Source organism: Schistocerca serialis, chromosome 4, assembly GCF_023864345.2.
Source record: "Schistocerca serialis cubense isolate TAMUIC-IGC-003099 chromosome 4, iqSchSeri2.2, whole genome shotgun sequence".
Taxonomy (NCBI): domain Eukaryota; kingdom Metazoa; phylum Arthropoda; class Insecta; order Orthoptera; family Acrididae; genus Schistocerca; species Schistocerca serialis.
Window position 1 is genome coordinate 771,118,287 of NC_064641.1, and position 22,298 is coordinate 771,140,584.

Genomic DNA, 22,298 nt, shown 5'->3' on the forward strand with positions numbered 1-22,298 from the left:
TCATTTGTTTCGTATCGCATTTGGCTGGGTGAGGCGTGCGAGTTAAAAGTGTATTTGGCATCTGTGGTGTTTGGTTTGTTTGTTTGTGTTTGTGTGTGTGTGTGTGTGTGTGTTTTATTGTTTAAAATGTATTCAAACTTTTCTTTAAGTTTTCGTGGGAATACCTAAGATAATGAGGAGTTCACTAAAATGATTTTATTCATTAATTCAATAGCTTCATTCAGCGCTAAACCTTGAGTTTCAAGCTTGTTAATATTTGCTGGTATATGTGAAAAATGAGTGCTGATCACAGCAACGTCTTTTTTAATACTGGAATCATTAAAAGCTTCCTTGCAATGGCAAACTCCCAAAGCCTCTGCATTATCGAAGTAGTTTACTACTCCTCTAATGGCCTCGAAATGTTCATTGTAAAACAACACAGCTTCGACCCACGTACCCCAACGAGTTACCACTGGTTTGGGAGGCAAAGGCACATTTGGTACTTTTTCTTTGTATGTCTTGACGTGAGCAGGAGCCTTTAGAAACACTTTCTTTGTGGATGAAATCAGTTTATTTGCATTCACAAACGTGTAACGTACTTCTCCAGCTATGCTATGTGCTTTATGAGCAAAGCATGTCACATGAATCAAACTGGGATAAAATACTCGGAGGGCTTTTCCTGCTTTGATCATATAGGGTGCAGCATCTGAAATAAACACAAACGCCCTTTCATCTGCAGAAGATTCTGGAAATATTTTTCTAATACCCTCATTCACAAATCTGGCTATCGTTGAATGATTTACTTTTTCAAGTTCTTGCAGGCAGCTAAATAGGAAGAAGAAAGCTCTTCTTTTAAAGTTCCAACAACTAAATTTGCAATGTAACGGCCACAAGTATCTGTAGTTTCGTCAACTGAAATCCAGATGATGCTGTCCTTGAGTTCTTTGTGTACTTCTTCCAGAACATTTATGTAAATTGTCGGTATGTAACTTTTACGGAATGTTGATTCACCTGGTATATTTTAATTTAAGCGATATTTGCGCAGGAAGCCTTTGAGGATATGATTTGTAAGTTTGCTTGCAATGAATGCTTCACATAGATCCATGTTAAACCGACTGTTTTGGTTACCTTTGGACAAATACCTGCTACTGCAACTTTCCGTTGTCAGAAGATGTTGTCGTGGTCCTTTCTTCTGCTTTCCTGCGATATGAAAACTTGTCTTGAGATGCTGGTCTATTTGAAACTTTTTTTTGCACGAAACGTTTTTCTCACAAACTCGACAATATAAAACAACTACGTATTATCCCAGATTACATAAGAAACAGATTTACCATCCTTACGGCGGAACAGGCAACCGTAAAAATAGTTTTCCAGTCGGTCAACAGATGTCGCAGGCGAAGCTACAATGCTAACTGACCTGTCCATGTCGCGGAATTGGCAACGCTGTATCTTCAGTGACGTGAATGACGCTGATTTGTGTTCGGCTAGAGCGCTGCGCGCGAATTGCATTCGTCACACAGCTGACTGTAGACCATGATCGGCTATGGTTTTTTCCGAGTTTTCAATCGAAGAATGTAGATTAGCTCCTGTAATTCTACGAACCATGTTTATTTCTACTGTAGGGATACTTCTCACAATCACATGCGAAATGAAATAAATGGAAAGTAACACACAAATATATCTCGTGAGTTACTGTTTAAATGCAGACTGTATTGCAGTCGCATAGTTTTTACACTCACCTTCCATGCCGTCTATTTATGGTGGTAAAAAAGATCTCCACGTGCAGGTTAACACTAGAAAATTTTCAAAATCTTCTCAAAGTCTTTGAAATATAATCCGTTAATTTACTGACAAATATTGCACTGAGCAGTGGGTTTCGCGTCCTGACATTACCGACATAATTATTTTCCTACGCCACTTTGTTTGCTTTGTCAAAACCAGCGGGCAAAATAATCTTATCTCAATATCAAAGATTTACATCATAGCTGTAACTAGAAGTCTGCGCGGACAGGAAAAATGCCGCCGTCCGTATGTGCACCGCATCCACAAGATCGTTATCCACATCTGCCAAGTTGCTTATCCGCATTCTGAGATATTAACGTTTGTAAAGCAGTTTAACCCACCACTGATCTGAAAAGAGACTTGTGCCTGGCCTGAATTTTTGTCTGCTGATGTCCGCACTCGGTTGTGATGCGAATTAAGGCTTGACATATTTCAGTGACTCATTTCAAATTTAAATTCTTTCACTTTGCATTTAACTTATCGTAAATGATATAAGAGTGGCAAAAAACGATGAATTTTGGATTGTTGTTGAAAGGGGGCTGGAAACGCTGTAATATACAAATGAAAGCGTGTTTTTCGAGCATATTTTGGCGGTGTCAACTTTGAAGAGCCACAGACGGCAAACCATAATTATGTTAAAAATTTACTTTGCACTGTTTAAAGATAACCCGCAAATATTCGCAACAGACGTACGCTTTTATTTGCAACACAGTTACTACTAGGAATATTCGCACTGGCGCAGACCTGTTACTATAGGTAGTGTTGTTTTCGAGTGAAAGCTGTGTGAGGATTATTAGCGCAGAGATAAAAAAAAAAATAAAATAGGCAGCGTCTATAGTTTGCATGCTATGCTCCTTCTCTTCTATTCTCTTCCCTTGATTCGAGTATAAACACTTGTCCACACGTATAAACGACTGGCAGTGAACATTGGCGAATTATCTATGAATACTCATTTGCAGCAGTGTAAACGAGGTTTTACACTCGTTCACTTCGTTCGCTCTAGTATATACCAGGATTTAGAGGGACCGATGACCTAGCAGTTAGATGATGGCTATTATTCATTTATTTCACTGTTGCAATTTCAGCTCTAGAGCCATTTTAAAGTACCAACGGAAAGGTCTTGTAAGGTAATGCTTCTTAAATTGTTTACCAAATGTTACCACACTATGCTTTGCATTTTGTTATCCATATCTTATATTGGTTTCAGTTTTCACATTGCACACAAAAATGCCTCTACAGCCAAAATTACGATATTGAAGTGAATAAACAGTTTAAAAAAGTCCAAACCGCAGCAAAGATTTCATTTAAAAATTTTATGATATGATTCTTGTATAGGAAGGGCTGCCACGTTATATCAGAATATAAGATCGACAAAATTTAGATAGGATCGAATGCTTAGGGCTCTTTATTAATTCGTACTCGTAACTAATTTATTGATTTACCTGAATTTAAAATCCACTCCACTTTCTTTATCTTTGACGGGAAATTTGAACATTTTTATTTCAGGATTTGTCCGACTGTTCCTTCCACAGTTGATATACTCACAGTTCCTCGGCATGACAACTCGATCCACTACCACCGGTATGTCAGAAACAGCTGTACTTCACAGACGCCAAATAGTGGAAAGCTGCACGCGTTCGGCTGATGTTGCCACATATTTCACAGAACAGAGTGCCATCTGGTGGTTGATTCCACAAGTAAGGGTGTGACGCTGTTGCCGCCTGGTGACCGTTCCCTGACAAGGGTTGCCTGCTAGGCTATGCGATCGGGCAATCTGTTTCTTATGTGATCTGGGGTATTATGTAAATGTCCCAGAATAGTCAGTTATCCACGATACGACGTTTCTTTTCGCAGGCGGCATTGCGCACAACACATTACACACTACACGTCGTAAACATGTTCGATGTGTATAAATAAATGGAAAGCTAAACTGAAACAATGGACGTGCGACTAGAAGCTTGCGTAGTTTAATTGTTGCCGACGATTACGGTATGACAGCGGAGGGTATTAGCCGGGGGCACGGGCGCAGGAGCATTGGCTCTGCCTGTTTCTGTTCCTCTTCTGTAATTATTTCGCTAGACAGTGGCCTCTCGGTTAGCGATTGCACACAGTTCTTGGTCGCGGTCAATCTGTGAGACATCAAAACTAGAACGGGCTACAGACCGCCCGTCTAAATTTTTAAAATATTGTAACCACAGACCGAAAATATGCATCGTCACTAGTTTTTAGTTAAAATATGCAATAACCGGTGAAAAGGAGCCAAATATAAAAATGCATATGCAACATGCAAATACTTATAACCCGGTCTCTAATGGGTACCATTACCATACGGGAAAATGCTTGCCATTTGTGTACTATCATATACAAATTTCCTCATATCGGTGTGTGACCCGTTCTGAAATACTTGTTATATGCTTTTAAACAAACTGTTACATGAATGTCATATTTCAGAATATCGTTACAGAACCTTCCCTCCAGGAACCACCTCTTTGCCTTTAGCACTGTAAAATATTTGCTAAAGGGAGACAGCTGCTTTGCAACGACTACGAACAAGATGAAAGCAATTGTTGTAATCGGGTTAGTAACGTGATAATTTGAACCAGATGCAGGCCGGGCGGAGACCACGCTGAAGAGTAATGAATTTAGCGTAACTCTCTTACGGTTAAAAGTAAACAGAAATAGTAGTACTATCATGTTTGTTATGTTGGAGAGAGAATATAACGTTAGATCCTTCATTATGTAGCAAAGTTAAGTTGATAACTATACTCTGGTTTTTGTTACACTGCGAGAGAAGACTTATTTGGACAAACTACATTTGTTACTGATATTACAACAGAATAAGCTGCACCATCTCATCATCTCGCTAAGGAAACAAGTGTTTTGCAAACTTTTAATAATAGGGGTTAGACCATTGCCGATGACAATCACATCCAGTCCAATCTTAATTAAGCATTTGATACCCGTGTTCTAGGAAAAGAGCTTCAACAAGAAAAACAATGCGGAAGCTTCGTGGTACAATCGGCGAAGGACGCTTCGTGACTCAGCGGTATAGGCTAAGCTCGTAGCATTTCTTCCGTGTGCGATGACTAGTCAAATAGAACGCGTTTTCAAGAGTCGTGAATTGAAACGAACTTTCTTTCACACTCCACTCCTTTCGTGAAATGTCATTCCCCATTAAACGAAATGTCGGACGTATAGTATCATGTATTGTCAAGATAATACTGTATGCCGATATAGTGATATCTGTACAATGCAAAAAGAGACAATTGACTCTAAATAATGAAAAACGTGACGTCATCCACATGAATACTAAGAGGAATGCTTTAAATTTCGGTTACACGATAAATGTCACGAATCTAGAGGCTGTCAATTCAACTAAATACTTGGGGATTACAGTTACGAACAATTTGATTTGGAACTATCACGAAGATATTACAGGATGTATCAAAAGGGACCATCCAATTAAAAAAAATCATAACTATAATGTTATTTGAGATATGTGCGTGAACAATGTACTGTTGGAAAGAGCAAACTCTCGAGTTTTACTTGGTTCCCACCGGTAGCAGCAGTGTGCGTCCACTTCAGTTCTAGTAAAAACGGTGTCGGAACAACAGAAACCGTTTTGTGTTCTGATTTTTGCACATTTCGGGTCAAACTGTTCAGTGTGACTTTCGTACTAGGTATAGTGTGGATCCTCCTACAGCACAGAGCATTAGACGATGGTATGAACAATTCCAAGAAACAGGTTGTTTGTGTAAAGGCATATCGCCGGGCCGCCCGGTCTGCCTAACACAGACGTCGAACGCATCCGCCATAGTTTCACAAGGAGCCCGCAGAAATCCGTTCGCCGTGCAGCTCGACAGCTCAGCATGTCCCCACTGTCGGTCTGGCGTGTGTTGCGTCGACGTCTGCACATGCAACCATACAAAATTCAGCTGCCGCAAGCTCTTCGTGAAGGTGACAAACAACAACGTGTGGAGTTCTGTAATTTCTTTCTTGGCAAGATCGAAGAAGACATTTTTCTTCCACGCTTAGTGTTTAGTGACGAGGAAACAGTCCGTTTAAATAGAAAGGTGGTCCGTCGTAATGTGAGAATATGGAGTACGGAACAACCACATGAAATTGTACAACATGAGACAGACTCTCTAAAATTTAATGTGTTTCGTGCAGTTTCACAGGAAAAGGTGTATGGTCCATTTATCTTTGCCGAGAACACTGTTACAGGAAGCACATATCTCGATATACTTGAGAAATTTGCTTTCCCACAGTTGGAAACTGATTCGAACGACCTTATTTACCAAAAGGATGGGGCACCGCCACATTGACATCTGGAAATATGGGAATTTTTAAATCAAGAGATTACTGAACCTTGGATCGGATCAAACGATTCTGCCTTACATCACTGGCCACCAAGGTCACTAGACCTAACTGTATGTGATCATTTCTTGTGAGGGTTTGTGCAAGACTCTAGTTATGTGCCTCCGTTACCAACAACAATGAATGAACTGAGACATCGCATAACAGCAGCTGTGGAAGCTGTAACTCAAGACATGCTCGCTGCAGTGTGGAACAGTTTGAATACCGTATTGATATTTGCTGTGCATCTCAAGGGGTGGCATAATGAACACTTATGAAAAGGAATGGAAAAGAAAAACTTTTTGAGTTTCCCGTTCATCAAAAAACAAAATTCATAATATATGTTTATAAGTACCCGAAACATAGACGTGCCAAATCGAATGATTCTCTTTGATACTCCCTATATTGTGGGGTAGGCGAACAAAGGACTTCGTTTTATCAGCAAGATGCAACAAATCCATGAAAGAGACTGCCAACACTACGCTTGTGAATCCTTTACTAGACACTACGCTTGTGCGTCCTTACCAAACAGGCTTGTCGACAGCATCGAAAGAGTTCAAAGAAGGGTAGCTCGTTTTGTACTATAGCGAAACAGACAAGAGAGTGTCACGGATGTGATACGCGATTTGGGATGTCAATAACTGAAACAAAGATTTTTTCGTTGAGACAAGATCTTTTCACGAAATTTCAATCTCCAGCTGTCGCCTCCGAATGCGAAAATATTTTGGTGACGACCATGTACATAGGGAGAAATGATCAAGGTAACAAAATAAGAGAAAGCAGAGCTCGCACGGAGAGATTTAAGTGCTCATTTTCTCCGCGAGCTGTTCGAAAGTGGAACTGTAGAGAAATGGTATGAATGCAACTCAATGAACTTTCTGCCAGGCAGATAAGTGCGAACTGCGGAGTACTTGTAGATGTCATGTAGACGTAGGAGCAATAATAATTATCATCAGCGTAATACATCACACTTTGTATATGTCAGATACTAAACCGTCATATTTTTGCCTCTATCTTTAATGATTTAATAACGTTTTCCCCCCTTTTTTTAAATAACGCCGGCTGCGTTTGATGTGATCATCAGTCCTCAGACTGGCTTGATGCAGCTTGCCACGCTAGTTTGTCCTGTGCAAACCTCTTCATCTGCCAATTAATACTGCAACTTACATCCATTTGAACCTGCTTACGTTTACCTTTACAATTTTTACCCCGCATACTTCCCTCCATCACCAAACTGACTATTCATTGATGCTTAGGTTATGCCCAATCAACCGATGGCTTCGTTTAGTCAAGTTGTGTCATGAATTTCTTTTCTTCCCAATTCGATTCGCTATCTTCTCATTAGTAATGCGATCTACCCATTTAATCTTCAGAATTCTTCTGAAGTAACGCATTTAAAAAGATTCTTAAGCACTGTTTACCGTTCACATTTCATTTCTGTACACGTTAGACAAATATCTTCTGCAAAAATTTTGTAACACATTTTTACAGGGTGACTCACACAAAGCCGGCCACGGTGACCGAGCGGTTCTAGGCGCTTCAGTCCGGAACCGCGCGCCTGCTACGGTCGCAGGTTCGAATCCTGCCTCGGGCATGGACGTGTGTGATGTCCTTAGGTTAGTTACGTTTAAGTAGTTCTAAGTTCTAGGGGACTGATGACCTCAGATGTTAAGTCCCATAGTGCTCAGAACCATTTGAACCATTTTTTGAACTCACACAAAATTTGCACCGCAAATATTGTTGAAATGGAAAGTGCTGTTGATGTGCGGTTTTCACAGAATAGATTGGTAGCCAGGGTCTCGTATTGTCAGCCAATCAAAAGATTTTAATATAGTTAGAAAGTGTATTTTTTCCGCAAACTACAGTTTTCGATTAGAACAATGCCTATTGATATTAACAAATTAAAGAAGGGCAACCTAGAATGTCAGTGGTGTTGGTTGTAGTACTTTACTGCGAGTCGTTTACGAGATAGTGTACTTTGGAAAGTTCCCACGCCGACGCTTGTACAATACCTGTGGTAACACACACTAAAGAAAACATAAGTGCATGCGCTAGTTACGTAGATTCTTTCCAGTAACGCAATTGACTACCGCATATCGTGTTCAAAATGACTACCGGCAGCAGCAATACACACTTCCAGTCTGGTATGGAACGACGGCTGTACACGTGCTAGCATTTCAGCGATGGTGTCCGAGCGTGCTGCAGGGAAGCGTGGTACTGTAGTCCTTGCAGTTTTCCTGACAAATGGGTTTGGATGGCGCAGTGGTTCAAATACCAGTCCGGCACAAATTTTCAACTGGCCCCATTGATATAAGTCAGTGCCCTCTTGCAGCTAATATCTTTATTTCCTTTGTGACTCACGTGTGTATTTGATGCAAACAGACTTCCCTTTCTCAGAAACCCTTTTCTTTTTATCATTTTATATTTTATATACTCTTTACTTGGACCACTCTCAGCTATTTTGCAGCTCAAATGGCAAAACTCACCTACTAATTTCCTAATATCCTCAGCATAGCTTATTTGCATCGACTGCATTCCATTACCCTTGTTTTACTGTTTTTGTTCATACTGTATTATAACCTTCATTCAAGGCACTAGCCATCCCCTTCAACTGATCTACCAAGTCCTTTGCCTTCCCTGACAGAAATATCATGGTCATCAGCAAACCCCCAAACTTTTATTTCCTTTCCCTTATTTATCCTTTCAAAATTTCTCCTTTGTTTCCAGTGCTGCTTGAGCAATGTACAGACTGAATAACAATGGAGATAGGTTACAATTCTGTCTCACTCTCTACTCAACAATTGCTTCCCACTCATATCTTTTGACTCTTACAACGGCAGTCGGGTTTCTATATAAATTATGAATAACCTTTCGTTCGCTGTGTAGCGTATCGACCATTTTCGGTAAAAAATTACGCCAAAGTAGGAAGTGCGTTGCAACAGAGCCACTCTCTACTCAACCATTGCTTCCCACTCATATCTTTTGACTCTTACAAGCGGGAGTCGGGTTTGTATATAAATTATGAATAACCTTTCGTTCGCTGTGTAGCGTATCGACCATTTTCGGTAAAAAATTACGCCAAAGTAGGAAGTGCGTTGCAACAGAGCCAGCTGCAGGCAGACAAGTGTGTTAGCAAAACACGGCCGACAGGCGTCATGAAGCAGAACTAGCTGGGCGCGGCATAGCAACTGATGATGCTGTGCAATATGCTAGCGGAAGGACGGAAGCCTTTCCTCACTTTCTACTACGGAAGTCCTTGGAGTATGTACCTTAAGCCCTAAACGAACACGGTCTGGAGCGTGTAAGTACCCAGCAATTTCTTTGATGTTATTGGAACTATTTGTCAATAGTTAGAAGTTTTGATTAATAAAAAACTAAACTCCGCCAGAGCAGGCCATGGAGACCCAACGGTACTGTAACCAGATCGATAAGGGTTGTTACATTGCTCTGTGGCATGTCTTCTACGTTTCGGTGATAACATATGAGAAGCTTCCTGCACAGTAGTGTAGGTTTTTTCACGGAATTGAAGGTAGTCAGGATAACAAATCGATTAAATCATATTTGAGTCATTGCTCTGTAACGAGCCTCTGGAGACAATGGGTCCCTTGTTACCAATGTACTCAGAAAATACCACTAGACGTCCTCAGAAAGTTTGATGCTGGGGTTAGTTTCCCCCCTATGTGACAACCGATAAAGAAGGTAGATTTATGCCACTACAGCAAATCACTTGCGTCTTTGAGTACTGTAATTATCCGTAAACTTTATATACATACATAGAAGCGTTTATGAGATATTCAGACTGACCACGCCATGCAGTTCACCTTGCGTATACAAATCTTGGAAGAGGTGGAAGGGAGGACTGCAAGCTAGAAAACTTTTACTCGAAAATGACTAAGAGCTAAGTTACCACGATTCTCACGTCTGTTGAATACGTTAAGCACCATGTCATTGACACGTGGGTTGGATATCATTACTAATATTATGGAAATGTGACTTCGTGTTGAAAGATCTGTGGACAGGTGAACCGCTGAATTACGACTAGAGTGTATAGTAGCTAATAAGAGTACAGATATGTAAATAATAGATTTCATCTATCAGTCGTCCTTTTTAAATTTTATTGGCAGATATAGATTTCAGCTAAAAACTAGCCATTCTCAATGCACTATCATTTTTGATCAATGCATGTAATGCCTGTTGGTCGGGCTTCATCCACAGTTCATTGAATACTACTCAATCTGCCAACAAAATTTAAAAACAATGACTGATAGCTGAAATCTATTATTTACAAGTCAATATAACAGTCGTTGAGTGCAACAGCCTTCAGAATGGAAGTTAACCTGAAGAGTACAGATTCCTGTGAAAGTCTGTGTACCTGTTGGCCAGTTTACATGCCAGGTATACGTTCCCGACGCAATCTCGATGGTTTTCATCTACATCTGTACTCTGCAAACCTCTGTGAAGTTCGTGGCAGAGGGTGCATCCCATTGTGCCTGTTATTGGCGCTTTCCCTTTTCCATTCTCGTATGGAGTGAGGAAAAAGGGTCGCTAAAACGTCTTTGTGCGCGCTGTAATTAACTTAACTTTACCTACGCGATCCCTAAGGGAGCGATACTCAAGAGGTTGCGATTTTTTCTTAGATTACTCACTTAAAGTTGGTTCTAGAGACTTCAGTAGGCTTTCACGGAATAGTCTGCGTTTATCTTCAAGCGCCTGCCAGTTCAGTTCTTTCTGCATCTTCGTGACGTTCTCTAATAGATTAAAAAGAAAAAAAAGACCATTCGTGGTGTCCTTCTTTGTATATGTCAAGTATGGTCCATTAATACTATTCGGTGCAGGTCACATACTTGAGCAATATTCTAGGATGGGTTGCCTGAGTGTTTTGTATGCAACCCCTTTCCAGACTGATTGAATTTCCAGCTAGTCTACCTATAAGTTGCAATCTACCGCCTGCATTACCTACAATTGAGACTACGTCATCATTCCATTTCATACCACTACTAACATTCAGGTATTTGTATGAGTTGACAGATCCCAACTGTGACACTGATATCATAGTCATAATACTACGTATTTTCGTTTTGTAAAGTGCAAAGTTTTACAATTCTAACATTTCAAATGAGTTTCCAATGTTTGCACCACTTTGAAAGTTCATTAGAATGTGACTGAATATTTGTGGAGCTTTTTTCTGACAGTGCTTTGTTGTAGGTTTTATCATCCACCCCTTCGTTGGGAGTATGTCATGGACTCCGGAAAGCCGCGCAAGAAGGTCCAGAATAGAGATCAGAAACAGAGCGAGTATGAGTCGAATGTTGATGGTGGCATACTTTACAAATCAAGGCGCCGCTGTTATGTCACTGCTATACCGGCTGTCTTACTTCCTGCTGTAATTCCGCGTATGTTACAAGTCTGAGAACCGTGGCGCTGCAGTCGCTTCATATTTGTCAACTCGTTCTCTCTTACTCAAGCTATAATAACGGCGTACGACGAGGGCCTCCCGTCGGGTGGACCGTTCGCCTGGTGCAAGTCTTTCGATTTGACGCCACTGCGGCGATTTGCGCGTCGATGGGGATGAAATGATGATGATTAGGACAACAGAACACCCAGTCCCTGAGCGGAGAAAATCTCCGACCCAGCCGGGAATCGTACCCGGGCCCTTAAGATTGACAGTCCGTCGCGCTGACCACTTTTTTTTTTTTTTCTTTTTGTAGGGGACCGGTGGGGGCTCGGGGGGCAAAGTGGGCAGGGGTCGAAACCTGAGGCCTGGCCACAGTGTCCCCCTCACCACCACCGAGCCTGTGGTGCTTAGGGAAGTGGGAGACACAGGAATCAACAGTAGTGCAAGGCGTTGTTATTTATTTATTTGCATGTGTTTTTGTAATATGCACTAATAGTATGAAATTATGGGAACACATATGCGAAAGAGAAAAGAAGTATAAATTCTGGTTAAAGAAAAAGAAAGGAAAAAGGAAAAGCAAAAAGAAATAAAATCCGTGCAATCTGCGACGCGCTCTCCCATCCGCGGAGGTCAGAAGTAGAATAGATCGTAGGCGGTTGAAACTCAGACACCGCCGGGGGAGGAGGGGTGGGTGCCCTCTGTGCCAGGCACCCCCCAACTCAGTGGAGGTCTAACAAAGACCGCTCGAAGATAGTTAGCAAATAATGTTCGGTAACGTGGCGTGTTTTCGAGAGCTGCATGGGCTGTTCGTAAATAGGTCCAGAAGTCGAGGCGGGATAAAGGTCCCTCATTAAAGAGATAAGCGACCGCCCACCCTTTGACCCACGTAATAACATGACATTTGGCGGCGGGAAAATGTCGGTCCTCCGGGTATAGAAACATTCGAGGCTCGACTGTGTCTGGTGGCACCCGGAGATAGCAGGCAATGATTTGCTGCACGAAGCGCCATACATCTTGCGATGAGGCGCATGTCAGACGGTGTTCATCAGTGTCCAGTTGCTGGCAAAGGAGACAAAGAGGGGATTCTGACAAGCCAATGTTGTGCAGGCGCTGCTTCGTGGCAAATTTCCTGTTGACTATGTGATACCACAGTGCCCGCACGTTCGTAGGGAGGAAAGGCTGGTGGACGGTAGTCCACACTATGGGCCACTGGATGGAGGGGTGTTTGGTCTCCATCACATTCCGGGGAACACAGCGCAGCAACAGGCTGTAAAAATCCTTAGTCCTAGGTGGGCGTGTATCTGGGAGACTGGTATGTATGTAACTGTAGTCGACGAAAAAGGTCGAAATATGGGACAAATGAGGCACGATATGGCCGACAGACACTGGTGGTGAGGTGGAAGCAGGTAGGAGGACCTCAAGCAAGCTGCGTGTTAGAGATGTACCCTGTCCCATCCACTGTTTTCTCATGGTACTCATGTACAAGGCTGAAGCTCGCATACGGACACTGACGAGCCCGACGCCACCATACCGTGAGGGCAGGGGTAAGTGTCTCATAACGGACTTTAAACATTGAACCAGCCGTGAGATAATAGCCAAAAGCCGCCTGAAGGTTGCACCCAATTGCAGTTGGCAGAGGGAGAACTTGAGCGATGTGAACCAATTTTGATGCCACATGAAGATTAATAAACACAACCCGTTGAAGTGTGTCCTGGCGGCGCAAGAGGTTCTGGCGGACGTCGTTGCGGATGACGTGTAACAGGCGACGGAAATTCGTTGCCGCAGTGCGTGTGACCGTGGGAGTAAAGGTAATGCCCGGGTACCGGAAAGTCCGCACAAGCGGCAGTGGTGCCACTTCACCCTCCTGGAGGCCTCGTCCAATGTGCATTGCAGAAGATTTGGCGACATTCATGGCACTGCCAGCGGCAGCCCCATAACGGGTAATCAATTCGAGGACATCCCGAATCTCAGAGCCGGAGCGAATGAGGAGGAGGAGGTCATCAGCATATGCCCGACAGCGAACCACTCAGCTGCCGGGGGCGGACTTACTCAAGATTGCAGGAGGGTAAAGCTAGTCGCGAGTTAGTGTGAAAGTTGACTGCACGATCTTGCTGTTGTGAAGTAGAAATGACTGGGCGAAATGACCGATTGTCGGAGTCAGATGGCCTCTAACGAAGGTATGTTTTTGTTAGACAGTGGAGGGTACAAGGTGAAAATCAAGCGTTGCTGTGTATACAACTGCAAATGTAAAGAAAGATTTTCTGGAATAAGTTCAGTGCTTTAGTCCTCACTTCGTCCAATACAACCAAAGTGGTTGTATCCTTGTTTACTTCATCTCCACCACGAGAAAACATAAGTGCTCCATCAAACGAAAACTGAGTGAAGGGAAATGTCACCGTTCTGCCTCTCCGACCAAAAAGCGCGCTATTTGAGCATTTTTTGATCGTTCCATATTGTGTTTACAGGATAATACACACATCAAAAAAAGTTGTGTATCACCTCGGTTCCGAGAGTTCCGGAACCTGTACAGAAAATTGGAATAGAGATCAACATAAACATTATTTCCGCCATTTTGTTGCTCAAGGAAACCACATATTGCATGTTGTACCACCATACAGCAAGACCTTCAGAGGTGGTGGTCCAGATTGCTGTACACACCGCTACCTCTAATACCCAGTAGCACGTCTTTTGCATTGATGCATGTATTCGTCGGGTCATACTCTCCACATGTTATCAAGGCACTATTGCTCCGAATTGTCCCAATCCTCAACGGCGATTCGGCGTAGATCCCTCAGAGTGGTTGGTTGGTCACGTCGCCCATAAACAGCCCTTTTCAATTCATCCCAGGCGTGTTTGAAAGGGTTCATGTCTGTAGAACATGCTGGCCACTCTAGTCGAGTGATGTCGTTATGCTGAAGGAAGTCATTCACAAGATGTGCACGATGGGGGCGCGAATTGTCGTCCATGAAGACGAATGCCTCGCCAATATTCTGCCGATATGGTTGCACTATCAGTCGGAGGATGGCTTTCAAGTATCATACAGCCGTTACGGCGCCTTCCATGACCACAAGCGGCGTACGTCGGCCCCACATAATGTCACCCCAAAACAGCAGGGAACCTCCACCTCGTTGCACTCTCTGGATGGTGACCTAAGGCGTTCAGCCTAACCGGTTGCCTCCAAACACATCTCCGACGACTGTCTGGTTGGAACAAGAATGTTCAAATGTGTGTGAGTACCTAAGGGACCAAACTGCTGAGGCTAACACATACGTCCATGCCCGAGGGAGCACTCGAACCTCCGGCGGGAGGGGCACGCAGTCGGTGACATGACGCCTCAAACCGCGCGGCCATTCCGCGCGGCTTCTGGTTGATGGCATACGCGACGTTCATGGGTGAATACAACGTGATGCCAATCCTCAGCGGTCCATTCGGCATGTTGTTGGGCCCATCTATATCGCGCTACATGGTGTCGTGGTTTCAAAGACGGACCTTGCTATGGACGTCGGGAGTGAAGTTGCGCATCTTGCAGCCTATTGCGCACAGTTTGAGTCGTAACACGACGTCCTGTGGCTGCACGAAAAGCATTATTCAATATGGTGGTGTTGCTGTCAAGGCTCCTCCAAGCCATAATCGGTAGGTAGCGGTCATCCAATGCAGTAGTAGCCCTTGGGCGGCCTGAGCGAGGCATGTCATCGACAGTTCCTGTCTCTCTGCATCTCCTCCATGTCCGCACAACATCGCTTTGGTTCACTCCGAGACGCCTTTTTTGGTGAGAGCCCTTCTTGGTACAAAGTAACAATGCGGACGCGATCGAACCGCGGTATTGACCGTCCATGCATGATGGAACTACAGACAACACGAGCCGTCTACCTCCTTCCTGGTGGAATGACTGGAACTGATCGGCTATCGGACCCCCTCCGTCTAATAGGCGCTGCTCATGCATGGTTGTTTACATCTTTTTTTGGGCGGGTTTAGTGACATCTCTGAACAGTCAAAGGAACTGTGTCTGTGATACGATATCCACAGTCAACGTTTATCTTCAGGAGTTCTGGGAACCGGGGTGATGCAAAACGTTTTTGATGTGTGTAGTACTTATCATTTCGTTATGTAATTTCTTCGAAAACTGCTGTAAATTTGTTAATGATTGACAGCCGTTTATAGAATAGAAATGAAATGGCTCTGAGCACTATGGGCCTTAACATCTGAGGTCGTCAGTCCCCTAGAACGTAGAGCTACTTAAACCTAACTAATCCAAGGACATCACACACATCCATGCCCGAGGCAGGATTCGAACCTGCGACCGTAGCAGTCGCGCGGTTCCAGACTGAAGCGCCTAGAACCGCTCGGCCACATCGGCCGGCTTATAGAATAGATTTTGTCATTGTGCCCTGAAATCTTGCACTGTCGTCGCAGTCTCGGTAACGTATCGATAGTGTGTGTACATCAAAGTAATTGTTAGAGATTCTCGGAATAGAGATTAGCTATTAAAACAAGTTTACAGCAGTCTTAGAAAACGTTTCATACAGAAGTAATGGACGCGCTTTCAAATAGAAACTGAAGAGTTTCTTCATGGGTCACTCCTTCTATTCTCTCGAGGAGTTCCTTGAAAAATTAAACTGAATGCTGTTGTATTGTTAATTGCGTTTACTTAAACATAGGGCTTGACTTTTTTAGGGTTCATAAACATTTTATTTTATCTGTTATTACTTTTACGATATATTTCATGTACTGACACGTTCCATGACCTTGGAGATTTGTTCCTCAATTTGGTCCTATGGAAGTTGACATGTAAATAAATAAATAAATAAATATATAGGCATATATACATATACGTTTGTACACACACACATGCACACACACAAGCACAAACACACACACACACACACACACACACACACACACACACACACACACACATGTACACACACACACACACACACACACACACACACACACACACACACACAGGACTGTAGCGGTCATTGTACAGGGTGTACATTAAGTCCGGGGGCACTTTCAATTATTTATTACACAAGAACTAAACATTGCACAGATGTAATACATATTGCATTTAGAAGAGAAGCTTTGAAAGTTTTTTTTACGAACATTCGGTATGGGAACCATGAGTGACCCGGGAGACGTCAATACGGCAATCGAACTCTTGCCATACCCGTCCCAGCATGGCATCGTCGACTGTGGCAGTCGCTTCCCGTACTCTCTTCCGGAGCTCAGCTACATCACGTGGTAGAGGCGGTACATACACCAGATCTTTAATGCGTCCCCCCCAGAAAAAAAGGCACACGGAGTGAGATCTGATGATCGGGGAGGCCATTTCATGAAACAGCTGTCCCCTTCTGTAGCACGGCCGATCCATCGATGCGGCAGCTCCGTGTTCGGGTGCCCACGAACTTCACAATGAAAATGGGGTGGAGCCCCATCCTGCTGAAAGATGGACGGAGAGTCCGATTGCATTTGAGGCATCAGCCATTGCTGCAACATGTCCAAGTAGGAATACCCAGTGACATTGCTCTCGGCGAAGAAGAATGGCCCGTACAGTTTTCGACGTGACAATGCTCAAAAAACGAATTTGTTGTGCCAGTGGTAAACGGCTTTCCTTGCTGGTGGCTTCTTACCGTATTTGGCTCTAAACATCCGCTGAACAGCTGTAGCACACTTGTTTTTGTCGAACTCCGACACACAGGAAGCTCGCTCCGCACCTGAACTCGCCATGTTTGCGACTAGCGCTGACTATCGGCAAATTACCAAACTGAGCTTTGGTGGTATACATGAAAAAAAAAAAACTTTCAGGGTTTCTCGTCAAAATGACATATGTATATCTGTAAAATGTTTGGTTCTTGTGCAATAAATAATTGAAAGTGTTCCCGGACTTTATGTACACCCTGTATAAGTGCCTAACGGTTGTGTAAGTAGCGGCAATGAAGCGAGTCCCTGATTACACTTGCGAACTCAGGTGCTCGCTGTCCTTGCTACTTGTATGGGCCACTCGTACCCGACAACAGGCTCCAGTGACGTGTGTTCAATTAAATGGCCAGCGGCAGATACTCGCGAGTCGCGTCTGCGAGAGCACAGAGACAGCGAGTTCGTAGATGACGTCATAGTGCCCGCTGGTGAGTTTCATGCGAATACACACAGCTCATTTTTTATCTCCAGCCGACGAGTGCCGCTGAGTGGGTCTAGAGACGTACCCTGATGCGCTCGTCGGGGCAGCTGCCGGTGCCGCCGGAGCACTGCGACTTGGCGCCCAGGAAGTAGTCGTCGGCGCCGCCCTGCAGCGTGTCGTGGTCCACCCACGCCACCGCCACGTCGCCGCCCACCATCCTGGACCGCTCCGGATGTCCCGAAAGACCGAACGCCATGTAGTCGCCATTGGCTGCAAACAGTCAAGCCAACTTCAATTTTTTAAACTCCTAAATTATACTTTAATGAAGAAAACTTGATAGTTGGAAATTTGTGCCAGACCGGAACTCGAACTTGGATTTCCTGCTTATGAGCAGACGGCTAACCCTTTAGGCTAAAGAGTACCCATCCAGGATAGACTCGGGCTTTCATCGCTATTTATGGGGCAAGTGGGAATGTCACTACTAGTGAAAAATGTCTGTGGAGAACAGTGCCTTATCCTACCCTGAAGATTACAAGACATGTATTAAATGTGCTGAAATGATATGGACACATTGTGATATACGCAGGTCCCCTATCAGTCACAGTAGTTTTCCCGCTTAGTTTCGCTGGAAATTATGTTGTTTCATGACATACATCAACAAAAGTGTTGATTCTCCCAGATATACCGTGCAGGTATGTTGCTATTGTGGCTTTCCTGTACCGATCGGTAGATCACCCCTGACATTTGTAAACACACGCACAGTTACCATGAGCGCCATTTACGGGCAGAACGCCGCTCTCGATTCCATTGCACTTCTTAATTGAAAGTAAAGCACCAGTAGGAACGAATTGAGAAGACAGTGGAATAGTAAATTGAACATTCATTATGCCACGAAGGACAGTCACGAACAGTCGTGGGGCCGGCATCAACACGCTACGCGCAGAACGCACGTGAACCATGTAAGATTTTGACGTCAAAATGATGTGGTGCGGACATGGAACCGGTTATAAGGAACAAGTAGTGTTGAGGACTTTCACCGTACAGTCAGTACACGTTCGACAGATGCACTGAAAGATCGATGTCTACGACTTTTGGATGAAAGGAATCTTGGGCCGTGTGCTCCAGAACTGGATGCGGCGTTGGAAGAACGTCACGTATCGCATCAGACTGTGACGAGATGCTTACATGATGCGAATCACCGTTCCGGAAGACTTTGGTGATCACCACGTTGTACCTCAAAACACCATGAACTCCCTTACTGATGACAAAGAAATCTTTCAGAATGGACACCCTAGGATTGGCGTCGCGTGTTGATTACGGACGAAACTCAGTTCTGTTTACGCTCTGATAAAGACAGACAACGCGTTTGGGGACAACGCCTTAATATCAAAGCCTCCAACAAATGTGTAACAAGGCGAGACAACGCCTTAATATCAAAGCCTCCAACACTGATCCCAAATGTGTAACAAGGCGGTGGTGGAGTGATGTTCTGGGGGTGGATTATATGGTGCCACTCTGCACCTCTCGTGGTTGTTGGAAACAATCTCACTGCTCTGTGGTACAGGGAGGAGAATCTTGCGACCACCAGTGGGACAGTAATTTTTTTTTTTTTTTTTTTTTTTTTTTTTTGCTACCGTCTTTATCCCGCATTTTGCGCAGGGTTATGTACAGATTTGGCATGGTTAATTGTAAGGGCTGGGCGCATGCCCTTCCTGCCGCCACCCCATACTACCCGGGACGCAACAAGTGTGCCCCAGCCGTCTGCATCTAGTGTGAATCGTGAAATAGTGTGAAGGTGTTTCAAATGTCTGCGAGTCGTGTAACTGAGGCGGGACGTGGGGACCAGCCCGGTATTCATCTAGGAGAATGCGGGAAACCTCCTAAAAACCACATGCAGCCTGGCCGGCACACCGGCCGTCGTCGTTAACCCTCCGGGCGGATTCGATCCAGGGCCGGCGCGCTTACCCGCGTCCAGGAAGCAGCGCGTTAGCGCTCTCGGCTACCCTGGCGGGTAGTATTCTTACCTGGTGTAGCCGCCTTCGATTTCCTTCCCTTAAGAACTCACTGTATCAGAAAACATCTGGTTTGTACAGATATAAACTCTTTTTATGTCTTCCACAATCACTATTTTTATTACTGTCACTGTTACTATTATTACTATTACTTTTCTTATCATTACTAGTGGCAGCAATATCAGAAGTACAAGTTCTGCCAGCATTAACTTTATTAGTTCAAAGTATGTATGACTTATATTGTCAGTATGGACACTAAAAAAATTTTAATACTATTTATCATATTAAACTTACTATTTCTTTGATAATTGTGATGTAAAAACGGTACTATACATTCAGCTTGCTAAGGATCACCAAAACGGAGTGACTAGCTTGTTCTCCGGAAATGAACCCAATCGAACATGTATGGGATCGATTGAAAGGAACTGTTTTTGTACATCGACAACGACAGTGTACTATTCACGACTTATGTAGAATCGCCACTGAAGGCTGGGACAATTTGGACCGAGCCTGGTTCGATCATCGCATGCCTCATAGTCAATTTTTGTTTCCTGTCCCATTAATTTCGAAATAAAAGTGTGATGCAAAACTTTTCTTGATGTATGTATTTTGAAAGCCGTTCAACAGAAGACAACTGCGTCTCATTTATCTTGACCCGAGTTACAAGTCGCTGGAGAGATGCCAAAACACTACTCACGGGGTCCGCAGCTCGTGGTCGTGCCGTAGCGTTCTCGCTTCCCGCGCCCGGGTTCCCGGGTTCGATTCCCGGCGGGGGCAGGGATTTTCTCTGCCTCGTGATGACTGGGTGTTGTGTGATGTCCTTAGGTTAGTTAGGTTTAAGTAGTTCTAAGTTCTAGGAGACTGATGACCATAGATGTTAAGTCCCATAGTGCTCAGAGCCATTTGAACCAGTCTACTCACGGGTTTCGTCTGCTAGGAATGGAGACTGGCTATACTGCAAGTTTTTTCATTAGGTCTTTTTCCGTATCAAGATTGGTGTGAATAGGAAGGGTAACAAGGTAAGTAAATCAATAAATAATAATACGAGTAAAAAAGCAAGCAAATAAATTTCTTGAACGACGCGAGTTTGTGAAGAAAGCTTTCAATTTTTCTTGTAGGATGCTATTTTTTAGCATTTATATCGCTGCTGCCACTTTCTTCCTTCGTGTGAAGGAGACGAGATAGTTGTTATTCTGTTTTATGGGTAGAATAAAAGAAGGGCGGATTATACACTGAAGAGCCAAAGAAACTAGTACACCTGCCTAATATCGTGTAGGGCTCTCGCGACCACGCAGAAGTAGCGTAACACGACGTGACATGGACTCGACTAATGTCTCAAGTAGTGTTGGAGGGATTTGATACCATGAATCCTGGAGAGATGCCCAATAATCTTCATGTCTGGGGAATTTGGTGGCCAGCGGAAGCGTTTCAACTTAGAAGAGTGTTCCTGAACCCACTCTGTAGCAATTCTGGACGTGTGGGGTGTCGCATTGTCCTGCAGGAATTGCCCAAGTTTGTCGGAATGCATAATGGACTTGAATGGATGCAGGTGATCAGACACGATGCTTATGTCCGTATCACCTGTCAGAGTCGTATCTAGACATATCAGGGGTCCCATGTCACTCCAGCTGCACACGCCCTACACCATTACGGAGCCTCCACCAGCTCGAACAGTCCCCTGCTAACATGCAGGGTCCATGGATTCATGAGGTCGTCACCATACCCGTACACGTCCATCCGCTCGATACAATTTGAAACGAGACTCGTCCGACCAAACAACAAGTTTCCAGTCATCAACAGTCCAATGTCCGTGTTGACAGGCCCAGGCGAGGCGTAAAGCATTGTGTCGTGAAGTCATGAAGGGTACACGAGTGAGCCTTCGGCTCCGAAAGCCCATATCGACGCTGTTTCGTTGAACGGTTCGCACGCTGACACTTGTTGATGGCCCGACATTGAAATCAGCAGGAATCTGCGGAAGGGTCGCACTTCTGTCACCTTGAGCGATTCTCTTCAGTCGTCGTTGGTCCCGTTCTTGCAGGATCTTTTTCCGGCCGCAGCGATGTCGGAGATTTGATGTTTTACCGGATTTCTGATATTCACGGTACACTCGTGTAATGATCGTATGGGAAAGTTCCCACTTCATCACTGCCTCGGCGGTGGTTTGTCCCATCACCCGTACGCCGACTATGACACCACGTTCTACATCCCTTACACCTTGATAACCTGCCATTTTAGCAGCACTAACCGATCTAACAACTGCGCCAGACACTTTTTGTCTTATGTAGACGTTGCCGACCGCAGCACTCTATTCTGCCTGATTACATATCTCTGTATTTGAATACGCATACGTATACCAGTTTGTTTGGCGCTTCAGTGTATATATTTCGAGGCCCAACTACGCCACACTCTAACTGTAACTTTATCTCTGAATTAACAGGTGAGTCCTCAGTGCGTTAGCCCATTCTGCACTCTTTATTTGTATTAGTAAAAAACTGCATATTTTATTTTTGTAGAAAAGTTTACAGAAGAATCTCTACAACGTCGCCATTTTTCCTAGAGTAAATAAAACATAATCTGCTGAAAGCAATGAAGAACCACCTCAGCTATAATGAGGTGCATTCATTACGTCACGACAGGTTTCGTTCAATGAAGA

General features: G+C 44.0%; 1 protein-coding gene across 1 annotated transcript in view; it reads right to left on the minus strand.

Moving 5' to 3' along the window:
- The window catches only part of LOC126473332 (protein Skeletor, isoforms D/E-like), a 337,232-nt gene that overhangs the window by 93,768 nt on the left and 221,166 nt on the right, over positions 1–22,298 (minus strand). The window contains exon 8 of the mRNA XM_050100317.1: positions 17,719–17,903. Coding sequence (XP_049956274.1) covers positions 17,719–17,903 — 185 coding nt within the window. The remainder of the gene's footprint in view (positions 1–17,718; positions 17,904–22,298) is intronic.